This window comes from Pogoniulus pusillus, chromosome 4 (genome assembly GCF_015220805.1).
Source record: "Pogoniulus pusillus isolate bPogPus1 chromosome 4, bPogPus1.pri, whole genome shotgun sequence".
Lineage (NCBI taxonomy): Eukaryota > Metazoa > Chordata > Aves > Piciformes > Lybiidae > Pogoniulus > Pogoniulus pusillus.
Window position 1 is genome coordinate 40,237,977 of NC_087267.1, and position 15,253 is coordinate 40,253,229.

At 42.1% G+C, this 15,253-nt stretch overlaps 1 protein-coding gene across 2 annotated transcripts in view; it reads right to left on the bottom strand.

The window, feature by feature from the left end:
- Positions 1–15,251, bottom strand: part of CDC123 (cell division cycle 123) — a 38,916-nt gene extending 23,665 nt beyond the window's left edge. Inside the window, exons 1-6 of one of the 2 annotated variants that reach the window (XM_064142654.1) lie at positions 15,095–15,251; positions 13,227–13,298; positions 9,821–9,875; positions 9,148–9,180; positions 5,269–5,364; positions 3,037–3,143 (exon numbers count right to left, since the gene is read on the bottom strand). In XM_064142654.1, coding sequence (XP_063998724.1) covers positions 3,037–3,143; positions 5,269–5,364; positions 9,148–9,180; positions 9,821–9,875; positions 13,227–13,298; positions 15,095–15,168 — 437 coding nt within the window. In that variant the 5' untranslated portion in view covers positions 15,169–15,251. The remainder of the gene's footprint in view (positions 1–3,036; positions 3,144–5,268; positions 5,365–9,147; positions 9,181–9,820; positions 9,876–13,226; positions 13,299–15,094) is intronic. The other variant, XM_064142655.1, reaches the window with a different exon arrangement.
- Positions 15,252–15,253: the final 2 nt, after the last annotated feature.

Below are 15,253 nucleotides of genomic sequence, written 5' to 3' on the forward strand. Positions count from 1 at the left end.
GTTAATATGACTTAACAGAACACAAAACAACAAAAAAGGGGGCATACAATGTTTCAGCTGTTGCTTAGGCAGGCAAGAAACTTTTAGACCATACTGTGTATTAATCAGAATAGAAATATAGTGTATTTATCCTCCCTTGGACTAGGCCTTAACTAGATGTATTATGTATCCAATTCTCATTTGTTCAGCACTTCAGGTTCCTATGTCAGCTATATTTTTAATTTCTGCTTGCTAAAGACTAAGGAACTGACATGTAATCAATAGTATAATTAAGGAAGACCACTGTTCTGATTCAGCAGCAATCATTTCACTGTTTGTATGGGGACATTTTGTACAAGTAACTTAGTAAATTAAAAATGCCATGCACATAATGGACACTAATATCTGCTTCAATCAAGTATAACATATTCATAAAATATAAAGTGGAGACCCAAGTGATTTTACACACTACACTTTCTCCTAGCCACGAGTACAACTTCCATTAACATAAGACTGCACTGCCTATGTTAATTCTACCTTACCAAAACCACAATGCCTGTTATGATGAAAAAAAACAAACAAATGCCATAATTCAAATTTATAGACAGAAAACATCAGACTAGAATTTACAGGAAGGGAAATAAACACAAGACTTCTCACATGAACTTAACCTTTATATTAGGTGATGATCCCACAAAACATCACAGGGTTTGCTTATTTATCTCTTACTAGGTGAGCTTCACCTTCTGGCAGTGCGTGCTCACCTAAAAAGGAGTCTAAACGGATTTGACTACAGCAATTCGAGGTGGTGTCTTTCTGCTGCAAGTTATTCTCCCACAGCAGGATCAGCAGAAGACAGCATGCCCACTACAGGCTACTTAGCCATTGCTGTTCTTAGCCTGCTGTGAACCTAAGGTGAAATTACTGATGGTTCAAGTTAACACCCATGCTGTGAAACCTCACAGCATAGGAGCCAGAACACATTCATTGCTTCTACCATTAAACCCACGCTGCTTGCAGAGAGCAAGTTGAATACTAAGACACTAACTTTACCCAGTATGACATAAAACCAGACAGAAAATGCACTGATTTCAGTCTCAGTGAGGATGGGTGAACTAGCTCATTCTACTATACAAATGGCAATAACTAAAAGCACAAACACACACACAGATTCCATATCTTCTAAATCAAGTGATGCTTGGGACAATTGATTGCATCCTAAACTAACCAGACAGGAGTTCTCCAAGGAGTTCAGGGTACTTTTTGCTGAACCTCTTGATACATGAGGATAGCCCCATATTGTTTAATACAAGCCACATACTGTTTAATATTCACAAAGGTTTGATACAAAGCGTACAGTTGTCTCAATATCTACAAGATTGAGTCCTGAAAGCAGTTACAACACAGGACACATTACAATTTATCATTCAACTCTCTGAGCGAGCAGTCCTCAAGACCCCATGCCAAGTCACCTAGCCTCCCAGCAGGCAAAACCATGAAAAAAAAACTTGCAATGCTCTAAAGTCCTCTGAGAATCACTATTTCACTTACCTCTGAAATGTAAACTGCCAATTTCTTACCTCACCCACCCCTTTCATTTTCTGTGACCCCAGAATCATGAATTCTCAATGCTCACAAATGTTTACCTATTCCAACAAACTTTTCAAACTGTTTTTCTCACTGCAACATCTCCCTTCCTTCTCAGTCTCTTCCCCAGCACCTCAGATTGTTGTAGGTTAGACACAGTGTAAAACCTAGCATGAGAACTGAGCTGACAGCATTACTAGCACTCCATATATGCAGAGATAAGGATGAGGATGTTGCTACCTATCATTTCTTTTTTAATATATCCAGCAACAGTTACACAGCATTAATGCAACTGTTTTTACATTTTACACAAGACAACTCTTACTGGGTCATAAGCTACATAACATAGGACTATTACCCTTTGTAACCCTCTATAACACACCTAGAATGAGGGCCCTGCATTTGACAAGTCTCCTAAATATTCCAATAATATAAATATGCACTGAATAATCACTGGAAACAATCTCTCAAGTGCCAGGCAATAGATTGCCCTTTTTCTACAAATTTCTGCTTTGCCAAAAAAAAAAAGTAACAGTAACATTAAATTCCAGCAATTTTACTTTCTTTCAGAAAAAGGTTAGTAGGAAACTGTTTTATACAATTAAATCCTTGTGAGCAGATGAAACAACCCCCAGGCAAATCTTATCTATAGTTTTATCTGTAAATATTATCCCTAGTCATGGTTCTTGGAATGCATTTGCTCAAAAGCTACAAGAACTTGGGTTCAGATGGAGATGCTACATTAGCAGAAGTCTCAGTTATATTCCAGGCAGCAACACAAACTTCAACAGCTTTAAAATTTAAAAGGGACATAGCATAAGTCACACTGTATTACCATGAGAAGTACCAACAATAAAGGTAAGTAGCAACAAGAAAATACCAAAAGCGGTTGGAAGGGAAAAAATAAAACAAAAACCCCAAACAAGCAAACAACAAGATTAGAACATTGTTTGGTCTGGAAAGCAACTCAATAACAATGGGCTAGTTCCATAATGTCATTTGTATGCAGTACTGTAATATAATGTCTTCCTGTTTTGATTTTCACTCACTTGCACATTAAATCAAGAGAATTAATATAAGAACAAAATGGAGAACTGCTCCTCTCTTGTTGAGTGAAGATAAGTAAACAATTTTGGTGTATTAGAAAAGACTCAGGTAGGTAACAGTGAAGATAATTTGACTTGCAGCTCTGCACTACATTTGACCTCGCATTTATTTTTGCATGGTGGACAGAAACAAAGAAGGAGGGAAGGCGCTGGGGAAGCTTAAAAGAACAACTAACTTAGTACTGTACTTGAAACTTGTATTACTGTGCCTGAACAACTTCTAAACATGAGTATGTATTTTGGTATCAAATATTTATCATTACTGTGCAGGAAAGTAAGATCTTTCAGAACAGAGAAGCTACCCTCAAAGAGTTGGGTGTTTTTTTTGACTGAGTGTAAATAAGATTGCTAGAAATCTACTTACGGCTGAGTGAGGTCACGAGTAATGAAGTCTGAGCTCTTGAAGAGGAGGAAGATGTCACTGAGAGCTTTACACTTCAGAGAGCTGTTCATTGCTATCCAGTAGGCATCCTAATCAGAAAAGATTATCCCAAAAAAAAGCACCTTTAATAGCAGGAAGGAATGCAAGCTACACATGTATCTAAATCTTATGCAACATTCCAAACACAGAGAAAACTAGCTGATATAAGAGACACAATAGTTACTGATTCTCGTACAAATACTGTTGAAAGTAAGAGCAAATCCATTTAAAAAAATAAGTTTTTATCTTACTGCTTCCAGGCAATTTCCTGGAATGCACAACTGATCACAAGTTTCCCTTGAAAACATGATGAAAATCCATTTGGGTGCTCCCATCCTTAAGGTATAGAGTACCTAAAAATAACTAGAGGGCAGTGGTTTGGGTCTTTTTTTGTTTGGTTGGTTTTAGTGTTTTTTTTAACTGGTTTGTTTGGTTTGCTCTTCAGTTTTTTTCTGGGTTTTGGTTTGTTGTTTTGTGGGTTGTTTTTTTTTTATATGGGGGTTTTAATCTTTATCCCAGATAAAGTTTCCAACTACTATCCTAAATGAGATGATTCTGACCATCCTGCTGTTATCTGTGAAAAGGATACAGAGGTTTAAGACGCACTCTCTGGCTTTAACCCACAAGAACAATTTGCTGTATCATACTCCCCTGATACCTTGTCCATCCCCTCTTCCTTAATCAGAAACACGAGTATCTTCTACTCTCCAATGCATTAAGACCAAACCAACAAAAGTCCTTGTGACGTATCTGCTGCAAGTTTTGGGAATGTCGTAGTAGGGCATAAATCCTGCCCGACCAGTTTAACCCTTGCTCTCTTCCCCCTGTTGCAGGTCTGGGAACTGAGTAGATAAGCCAACGGAGGGTTTGGCCCCAGCAAAGCCTTGAGGGCTAAGGGGCTTAGCACCACCAAGTCAGGTGTCTTGTGCTGCCACTCAATGTGTGTGCATGGTGACAGGAGGCACAAAGCTTTGAATTCACTGGCCAGAACAATGATGCTAGTGTCTATTGACTGGCTTCATCTTCAAAATAATATATTTAATGAAGAGGGTGATTTAGAACCCACAGCCTTTCTGCACTGACCTTCCACCAGGAGCAGCACCCCATGCATGGCTCGTTAACTGGGAATCAAGGCAGCCATGTGCTTGCAGCTTGCACTAGCAGCTTAGCAGCAACTCAGTTCTTGCCTCCTTCCCACTGCCTGGAATATTTTGTATTTTACCTTGGGATGGTTGTCATGAGTTTTGGAATAGTCTCTGTACAGGAAACTTACTCAGGGACCAAAGTGTTGTTGAGTATATATCACAGTATCATCATCATCAGGGTTGGAAGAGACCTCACAGATCATCAAGTCCAACCCTTTACCACAGAGCTCAAGGCTAGACCATGGCACCAAGTGCCATGTCCAACCTTGCCTTGAACTGCCCCAGGGACGGCGACTCCACCACCTCCCCGGGCAGCCCATTCCAGTGTCCAATGACTCTCTCAGTGAAGAACTTTCTCCTCACCTCAAGCCTAAATTTCCCCTGGCACAGCCTGAGGCTGTGTCCTCTTGTTCTGGTGCTGGCCACCTGAGAGAAGAGAGCAACCTCCTCCTGGCCACAACCACCCCTCAGGTAGTTGTAGACAGCAATAAGATCACCCCTGAGCCTCCTCTTCTCCAGGCTAACCAATCCCAGCTCCCTCAGCCTCTCCTCGTAGGGCTGTGCTCAAGGCCTCTCACCAGCCTCGTCGCCCTTCTCTGGACACGCTCAAGCATCTCAATGTCCCTCCTAAACTGGGGGGCCCAGAACCGAACACAGCACTCAAGGTATGGTCTAACCAGTGCAGAGTACAGGGGCAGAATGACCTCCCTGCTCCTGCTGACCACACCATTCCCGATGCAGGCCAGGATGCCACTGGCTCTCCTGGCCACCTGGGCACCTGCTCCATAAGCATAGTAAGAATTCTTCCTGTTTTCATGTTCCTATTTTCCAAGTTCTGATTGTTTCAACTGTTTAATTCCATGTCTCTAAATACCCTTTGCGCAACTACTTCCTGTCAACCAAAAATCCAAAGAATCTCAGGAAACTTTCCCAATTTTTTAAATGTTAATTACAAATATCTATACAGAAATTAAGATTCATAATTCATAACCAGTTATTAATTTCTACAACAGGAAGTCAGCATTCTTACCCTTGGAGCGCTCCAGTTCAGTTTAGGAAAAACACTGCCACCCAAGGAACTTATTGCTTCTTGAACTTTAGCTGTGAACTCAGGAAATTCTGGTGCCTGAACAAAAATCAACAATAGCAAAAAGCTCAATTTCAATATATTTAATAGTGAAAGTGGTCATGTTTAAATAAGAATTACAAACTGCAGGAGGAATAAAGGTGTTCAAAATCGGGACCTAAGCCAAGAAAATAAGGGTTTTGTAGGAACAAATCACTTAAGAATCCATTGACTCTGACATTCTTTAGAAGAAAACTGAAATTAGGTTTCCAGTTCTCACTTTCAGTACTAGCAAGATAAATGAACTCCAGGAGAATACCTGAAACTTCGTAACTTTCATCAACAAAGCTGCAACAGCTGGCAAAGGTGCAAGTCAAATAAACAGACTTAAAAACATGCCTGTTTGATACGTGATGGGAGGTTACTGTATACAGGGATCCAAGAAGATCTAAAAACATCCTTTCAAAAATTGTTTAGAATTAAGTATCTCTTTAAAAGGCCCAAAATACAAATATTGCAGCATTCTGGCAACGTGTTAGAAGGTACATAGGAAGCAGTTCTGTATTAGTTCTCTGGTTGCATTTAGGGGCACATAAATCAATGTAAATTTAGGAATAAATTCATCATCAGTTTGAGTGACAGCTCTTCATTTAAGCTTTAGTTTTACAATGTTGTTAGCAACATTTAACTCATCAGCTCTTGAATTACATCTTAAAGTATCACAGTATCACAGTATCATCAGGGTTGGAAGAGACCTCACAGATCATCAAGTCCAACGCTTTACCACAGAGCTCAAGGCTACACCATGGCACCAAGTGCCACGTCCAATCCTGCCTTGAACAGCTCCAGGGACAGCAACTCCACCACCTCCCTGGGCAGCCCATTCCAGTAGCCAATGACTCTCTCAGTGAAGAACTTTCTCCTCACCTCGAACCTAAATCTCCCCTGGTGCAGCCTGAGGCTGTGTCCTCTCGTTCTGGTGCTGGCCACCTGAGAGAAGAGAGCAACCTCCTCCTGGCCACAACCACCCCTCAGGTAGTTGTAGACAGCAATAAGGTCACCCCTGAGCCTCCTCTTCTCCAGGCTAACCAATCCCAGCTCCCTCAGCTTCTCCTCGTAGGGCTGTGCTCAAGGCCTCTCACCAGCCTCGTCGCCCTTCTCTGGACACGCTCAAGCATCTCAATGTCCCTCCTAAACTGGGGGGCCCAGAACTGAACACAGTACTCAAGGTGTGGTCTAACCAGTGCAGAGTACAGTAGCTCTTTAACAATCCATTGCATCAAAACAGAGGACACACTGCAAAGCAATGGGTTGAACTAGAAAACCTGGCTTTATAAAGAACGGCGTTGATACTGTAAACAAAAGATGGGTGGAAAAATGCCTACTCAGGGTGCTATAAACACCACTCTGAATGTGGTGCAATACAGAAAAAAAGAACCACCACAGATGGCTGACCATTAAAAGAATATGAAAGGATTCCAGGCACATGTCAAAGATTTTTCATGTAATAAATACTTCTTTTATATAAATCCTAAGAACACTATTTCTGCCCGAGCATTTTTCAACTCAACTCCAAGATAACATCTAGGCTAAAGCAGCACATTAACATCTCCAAACCAAAACTCTCACAGTTATAGAAACGATCCAAAAAATCCCTACGTTTTGCTGTCTCCTTTCTGCAGCCCCTTAAAAAATCCTCTCACATTTTAGTGCAATGACCTTGACCCAGCTTCAAATATTCTGAATCTCACTACATTACCTAGACTCCATGGGAAACTACCCTTGGAAAACTGAAAAAGCACTTTGCCTATTTTACATTTTTTTAGAGCTTCAGTCAATTCTAGAAATTGTTCCTGCACATAGTAAAATTCTATGCACTGCATTCTGACCTAATCTCCTCTTGTTTTGACAGAAGTCAGGACTCATACTATATATGTAATACCAGCACATATTAAGCCTCCCAAGGGAAACGTTACCATCTGTTGGGCATAATGTTATATGGTATGGCATGTCTCTTGAGACAATTTGGGTCAGCTGTCTTGGGCTCTGTCCCCTCTCCTTCGCTTGCCTACCCCTCTAGCCTAGTTGCTGGAGAGGGGTGCTGGGGCAGACTGGTAAAAGATAAAGCCCACTACACAAGCACTGTTCAGCATGAGCTGAACATAAACTCCATCCCAGCCAGCCTCAGTAGAGCTTCAGCTGTAAAGCTGCAATCAGTACACAGCACACAATGCTTACCTAGCTAAACTGAAACTGAGGTGTACTAGAAGGGCTGTGGTTAGGTCAAGAGAGGTTCTCCTCCCCCTCTACTCTGCCCTGGTAAGTCCGCATCTGGAATGTTGTGTTCAGTTCCAGGCCACTCAGTTCAAGGACCTCAGGGAACTGCATGAAATAGTCCAGAACAGAGCCACAAAGATGCTGAAGGGAGTGGAATATCTCCCTTCTAAGGAAAGGCTGAGTGAGCTGGGTCTCTTGAGCCTGGAGGAGAGGAGACTGAGGGATGATCACATTAATGCTTATAAACATGTGAAGGGCAGTGTCAGAAGGATGGAGCCAGGCTCTTCTTAGTGATGTCCAACAGCAGGACAAGAGCAGCATAGGATGTTCCACATGAACATAACAAGAACCATTTTCACTGGGAGTGTGACAGAACATTGGAACAAGCTGGAACACAGCAAGTTCCACCTCAACATGACGAGAAACATCTTTAAAGTGAGAGTGATGGAGTACTCAGAGAGGTTTCAAAACTTGCCTGGACGCACTCCTGTGTGGCCTCTAGGTGAAACTGCTGTGGCAAGGAAATTGGACCAGATGATCTTTTGAGCTCCCTTCCAACCCCTAACATCCTGTGTTTCTGAAAAATCACTTAGCCTATATCCTTCTGAAGGGTACCATACGTCCTGATTACACATCCTCTTGTGTATTTTAAAGAAATCTGTTTCAGAAGTCTAATATTATTTATTTTTAAATGTTAAGAGGAGCTTTACAAAAGGTATGATGGATACTAAAATCTTTGTTCTCAATAATTTCAGTCTAAGGCATCTACTTTACCAAAGTTTAGCTATTTGAACCAAAGATATTAGTGTGTGCAAATATGACTTGTGCTAGTTTGAAAATCTAGGCTATAAATTCTGTGCAAACCCACAGACAACTTCAAGCAGGGCTGTGTTTTTATTGCATCTAATCCAATGTGAGCAATCCCACACTACATTAGGGAGCTAACAGGACTGAAATAATAGTAGCAACGGCAGACAAGTGACTCAAGTATATTAACTCCAAAAATTATAGGGCAACCTCAAGTTCCAAAAAAGGTGTAAAAAAAGGATCAAGGAAGCCTAGTTAGCATCAATCATGATCCTGATTCTAAGCCAGGCAGAGTTCAAGAAGAGAATAAAGACAGAGGAAAAGAAACAAACAACCATGACAGACAGAAATGTATTTAGGAGGAAGTAATGGCACAGGTGTAAGAGAAGAGCTGTGAAAATTGAGCTGCAGGGGCTCAGTTTCTGTTGCATCCAATCTGATTAAGTAATTGGGAGATATTCAAAGTGGTGAAAATGAAAAATAGCTAAATTTAGAGCCATGCTTCAGTCAATTTCCTATTGTCCAACACGTGTGATTGTTGAGGAGAAAGTAAAGCATTTTATTTTTACTTAAATATAATTAAGCCAGAAAAACTTCTTTGAAGTTACAGACATCTACACTGCCATCTATCTAGAATGGGCTGAAAAAATGTTAAACACAGCAACAGACCTTTGCAATTACTAAGAAGTTTATATATACTGCAAGGTTGCAGAAAGGGTACTGCTGACAAACCCACATTAGGCTTTTACAGGACCTTACCTTAAGTGTTGTAGTATTCTCATCATCTGACCACTGTTAAAAATAAAAACAAATCAAAGCTTACTGGTTTTCTCAGACCTCCTTTATAATTTATGAGAACATCAGAATTCAGGCTTCCTATAACATGTAGATGAAATCCTTGCCCTGGAGCTCCTGTAGAATACCATCACCATCCTCCAACTATTACAGCAGTAAAGAAAAAGTATATTTAGCAGAAGGATTGATCTAAAGTATGAATAAAAGAAGGCACTTATGTATTTTAATTGTGATTTATATCACAAACTTGGACATTTCACAACTCAGTCTTCCCTGTCTAAAGTTTGTCTTCAGCTCCAGCACTTCCATCCTTCAACCAAGCATCCAGTACTTCCACATAAATTTCTTTTTTATCTCCCCATTGATCTTCTGTCACCTTGTTCTTACACCATTTTTTTTCCATTTTTCTTCTAGAATATTGTTCTATTAAAAATATTTTTAAGAGTCTTCTTTGAAAGAGCACAGAAATATTTTAAACATTAAACCATCCTTATTTATATTATGGTGTTAGATAAAGTTTTTCAAGGTAACTACCACATGTTCATTATTTTTGTGAAGTACTCTCCTCACCTATAAATTATGCAGTAAAAGGCATCACCCTTGATTTTTCTCAGAAGACCTGACATTTTATACTGACCTGTATTTCCTCTGCATCATCACTCCTCTCCTGAGCATGACTTGGTGGATCATCTCTAAAAGAATAAATCATCAGGAAAACAAAATTAAGCACTGGAGTTTGACTCAACCATATACATCCCCTCCACCGGGGAGGTGGTGGAGTCACTATCCCTGGAGGTGTTCAAGAAAGCCTGGATGAGGCACTTAGTGCCACGGTCTAGTTGACTGGCTAGGGTGGGGTGATAGGTTAGACTGGATGATCTTGGAGGTCTCTTCCAACCTCGTTGATTCTATGATCATATTTCCACAGCATCTACCAGCAGTTAATCTCAAAATGTTTTTTGTGAGAGGATTAAGCCTCAAAACCCCTAGGAGAGAAAAAAATCAGTGCAGAAAACTGAAGACTGAACACCCTGACACTAGACTTAGGCCCTACCCGAAACACTTTGCTTCTTAAAAATTACCTTCTGCTCTGAAAACACCATATGGAAGCTTTGCAACAGCCTATTAACTGTTCAAACTGCACTCTGACAGAAGGAAATTAAACAAACAATTTTAAAAAATATTAAAAAACAAGTTCAATTTAAATTATGCTTTGCCTCAATTGTCCTTTTCCAAGGAAAAGTTTATAAAACTCAAGTTTCATATGTTGTCCTATGAATTTCTGGTACTGAGGAGAAAAGGTTCTCAGACTCCACACTCAGAAAAGGTGATCCTACAGAAAGTGGTTACATAGTTATTAGCTGCTCCCTGAAAAATTCCTCTTTCTACGCACTGGACATCTGATGGTGTAAACACCAGCATGTCAGGGAGAAAGCACTTGGCCTTGAAGTTTTAGGTGACTTTTGATTTTTCCTTAGCCAAGTGAGAAGCTCTTAAAGATGACCAAGCTTTTGAAGACTTAGTCACAGCAACTCTGTGTAACAAACATGGTGTCAAACACACATTCTTGCCAGAAGTCAACTCCTTAGCAAGGCAAGTCTCTGCAGTTCCTTAATGTACTTTGTGTTGGTTTGAGACTAATTGGAATATTTTACTGAGGGAAATGAAATCCTTAGCTGTGAGAAGAAAGAAAAAAAAAAAACAACAGTACCCTGTATCACTCATTCTTCTGCTGAGAAACACAACTAGTCAAAATAAAAACAAGATACTCACTTCTCACACACTTCTCAGCTCTCAGTTCTGTTTCTTCTTTCTGGCAGGCTGTGTGGTTGCCTCTACCTTAACTCTTTAATCTGACCTAACCCTTTTTCCTCTAACCTCCTTGTCATCTTTTTGACATTTCACCTCAGATCTCTGCAGATTTATCACATGAGATATACATGAGTTGATCTGGTTATTTCTGAAGGGAGGGAAAGAGGAGAAAAAAGGCAGAGCAGGTTTGGATCAGGAGCCTCCCTGGCAATATGATTTTCTGGGAGGGGTACTGTGTTTCAGTATTACTTTTAACTTGTATATAAGTGCATATATTTGTGTATTTATATGCTTGTAAATTGTGCTAAGCTGCAAATACAACTTCATTCCTTAACTTCCAGCTGGCTGAGTCTAGTCTAGGTGATTTTCTTAAGTTGGGGGGGGGCAGGTAACTCCCAAACCATCACACACTTTTATAGAAATTAAACTATCAATTCAGTTCTTGAGATCTAGAGGTCAGATATCAATTTACTGAAGATTAAAATCAATCTTGGCCTGACTGCAAGACCTCATTCAATTCCAGTTAAGAAAAGTTGAACTCTGAGAAAAACTGATTTCTCAAAGGGATTTTAAATGGGAAATACCTTCAAAAATATAACTTAAGTTAATTATACAGCTGTTCATTATTTGACTGAAGGCAACAGAAACTGTTTGCGTAACATAGCTTTAAAGTCAAGTCCTCGGTTTCAATTCTTCTGAAGGCTTATTAAAAATTAAATAGTTGCTACTGACTTAGTTGCATAATTCTGCAGAAACAAGTGATGATATTACTTCTTACAAAAAAAAGGTTTTAAAAACCCCACAATTCTAATTTTCTGGATATCTTTTATTTAAGAAATAGAATTTTAAATTTTGAGGAGACCTTTCATCTTAATGAGCTTCAATTTTATACAAATTGATTCCTGAGAAATTAGATAAAGCCCCCGTACAGTTACAGCTTAACTGGTTGCTCTGTGAGAGAATAGAATAGAATTAACCAGGCTGGCAGCCATCTCCAAGATCATCCAGTCCAACCTAGCACTCAGCCCTAGCCAGTCAGCTAGACCATGGCACTAAATGCCTCATCCAGGCTTTTCTTCAATGACTCCAGGGACAGTGACTCCGCCACCTCCCTGGGCAGCCCATTCGAAAGGCAAATCACTCTCTCTGGCAACAACTTCCTCCTAACATCCAGCCTACACTTCCCTCGGCACAACTTGAGACTGTGTCCCCTTGTTCTCTTGCTGGTTGCCTGGCAGAAGAGGCCAACCCCCACCTGGTTACAGCCTCCCTTCAGGTAGTTGTAGCCAGCAAAGAGGTCATCCCCTGAGTCTCCTCTTCTCTAGGCTAAACAATCCCAGCTCCCTCAGCCTCCCCTCACAGGGCTGTGTTCCAGGCCTCTCACCAGCTTCATTGTCCTTCTCTGGACACTTTCCAGTACCTCAACATCTCTCTAGAATTGAAGAGCCTAAACAGCACTCAAGGTGTGGCCTGACCAATGCTGAGTACAGGGGAAGAATAACCTCCCTACTAGTTAGGAAAAGGTGGAGCATGGACTGATTTCTGAGTCGTCTAACCATTAACAAGATGTATGCATGCAATAACCATTTTAAAAGGAGAACTGTAAGCAGATTGTGAGCAAAATACAAAGCACAAAGCCTGGTTTCTTATCAACTGTTTTTCGTATCTCTCCATCTTATTCTTCTCCATCCAAAATCTTGGCATGAGTACACATATAGGACATTCAGCCTTATCATATGCATGGGTTACAGAATCACAGAATGTTAGGGTTGAAAGGAACTTCCAGAAATGGAGTCCAACTCTCCTGCCAAAACAGGATCACCTAGAGTAGGCCCTAAAGGAATGCATCCAGGTGGCTTTTGAATGTCTCCAGAGAAGGAGATTTTACCATCTGTATCTGACACCAACAAGTGAAGTTTTATTAACAAAACCAGCCTCCTGCCTGGGGTTGTTCAAAGGCAGGCTAAGTGAGGCCTTGAGCAGTCAAGTCTAGTTGAGAGGCATCCCTGCCCATGGCAAGGAGGCTGGAGCAGATGATCTCTAACGTCGCTTCTGAGCTGAGCCATTCTATGATTCTAGGATTCACATGCTCATACTGTATGAGGATTACTGCAGCCAGATTAGTCAAATCACAAGATTCATCATGTCAAACATAACGTGGGTATACAAAATAGCACTGTGAATACAAAACAGTATTTATACTTTGAGGGTGGGGTGAAAACACTCTTTACCTTCCTGAAACCACAAGCGTTCCATCATCCAGCAAATATTCTTTCACATTCTCTGGTAGGGGAAGTACAACACTGGAATAAAAATGAGAATTTCTTTCATAAATTATTTTTTACTATTACTTCTTAAAATAGTAACAAGAGTTGAACAAAAAGAATTTGCTTTTTAATAGAGTCTATCTCAATAACAGTATGTTTTATTCTCTGACGCTCTCTTCACTCCCTATCCTTTCCCAAAAAAGCAATGCCTATTTCCTCTCAGCCAAGTGGAGGAGAAACAAAATGAAATGCACAAAAATGCCCCACTCTTTCAAAGCCCTAAGAAATTCAAAGACAGAGCAAGTGTGGACAGTGAGGAGAAAACATCTTGTTCAAGCCAAAGGTCTCCTTTCTGAGATGCAAACCAAAACTTGCTTACACCACCTGAACTTTCAAAAACTGCAGGGTTCTCACTAAACTTACCAAAAACATGCACTAAAAAGCAGCACAGATTAAATGCTTTGATTACTAAAAGCCTGGTACTGGTGCCTTTTGGTACAACAGGGCAACTACTATGACTTTCCTGAGTTACTGGTACTTGCAATCTACAGCAGCAGCTCAGACTGAAGTTTGCTGCAGCTTCCAAAAATACAGAGATACTAAGTCGGTCTCCAGGTTTGGTGTGTTCAGTCTGTTTCCTTGAGCAACCAAGCGGGAATAGCAGTGGAAGTGGCATAAACTGGTGCTCAGTGCAGATCCCACCAGGAGAGCAGGGAGCACAGAGGTGTCTGGCCTGCTCCCAAGGCGGCCCGAACTAACTCCCTCAGGGTGCAGAGCTAAGATCCCCGCTCCTGAGGTACCAGTTTGATCAAGCCTTCCCCAGCCACATCGCATTAAGATCCCCGCTCCTGAGGTACCAGTTTGATCAAGCCTTCCCCAGCTCCATTGCATTAAGATCCCCGCTCCTGAGGTACCAGTTTGATCAAGCCTTCCCCAGCCACATCGCATTAAGATCCCCGCTCCTGAGGTACCAGTTTGATCAAGCCTTCCCCAGCTCCATTGCATTAAGATCCCCGCTCCTGAGGTACCAGTTTGATCAAGCCTTCCCCAGCCACATTGCATTAAGATCCCCGCTCCTGAGGTACCAGTTTGATCAAGCCTTCCCCAGCTCCATTGCATTAAGATCCCCGCTCCTGAGGTACCAGTTTGATCAAGCCTTCCCCAGCCACATCGCATTAAGATCCCCGCTCCTGAGGTACCAGTTTGATCAAGCCTTCCCCAGCCACATCGCATTAAGATCCCCGCTCCTGAGGTACCAGTTTGATCAAGCCTTCCCCAGCCACATCGCGTTAAGATCCCCGCTCCTGAGGTACCAGTTTGATCAAGCCTTCCCCAGCCACATTGCATTAAGATCCCCGCTCCTGAGGTACCAGTTTGATCAAGCCTTCCCCAGACACATCGCGTTAAGATCCCCGCTCCTGAGGTACCAGTTTGATCAAGCCTTCCCCAGACACATCGCGTTAAGATCCCCGCTCCTGAGGTACCAGTTTGATCAAGCCTTCCCCAGACACATCGCGTTAAGATCCCCGCTCCTGAGGTACCAGTTTGATCAAGCCTTCCCCAGACACATCGCAGCTGTGCCCCGCAGAGGTCCCCTCTACCTCACTCAATACTACCTCAAAGCAAGCCTGAACAACACTAACCATCTCCCCTGCCCCCCTCAACCCAACCCCACACGCCTTCCCGCCTTCCCCGCCACACAGCTCCTCCGCAGTCGCTTCTCCCGGCTTCTCTCCCGGCCTCTCGCCCGGCCTAGGCCTACACTCAGCCTACCCCACACGGCCAGGGCCCCACCGCCCCCAGCCCCAGTCCGCGCTCCTCGCTCCCCTCACCTACGAATGGTGACGGCCCGGAAAAGCGGGTACCACACGGAAAACTGGCAGTGCGCTACCTGCTCCTTCTTCATCCTCTCCTTCAACCCAACCCAGTGCAGCCCGGCCCGCCTCGAACCGTCTCGGCCCGCTGCTCCCGGAAGCTCCCGCTCTGCCCGG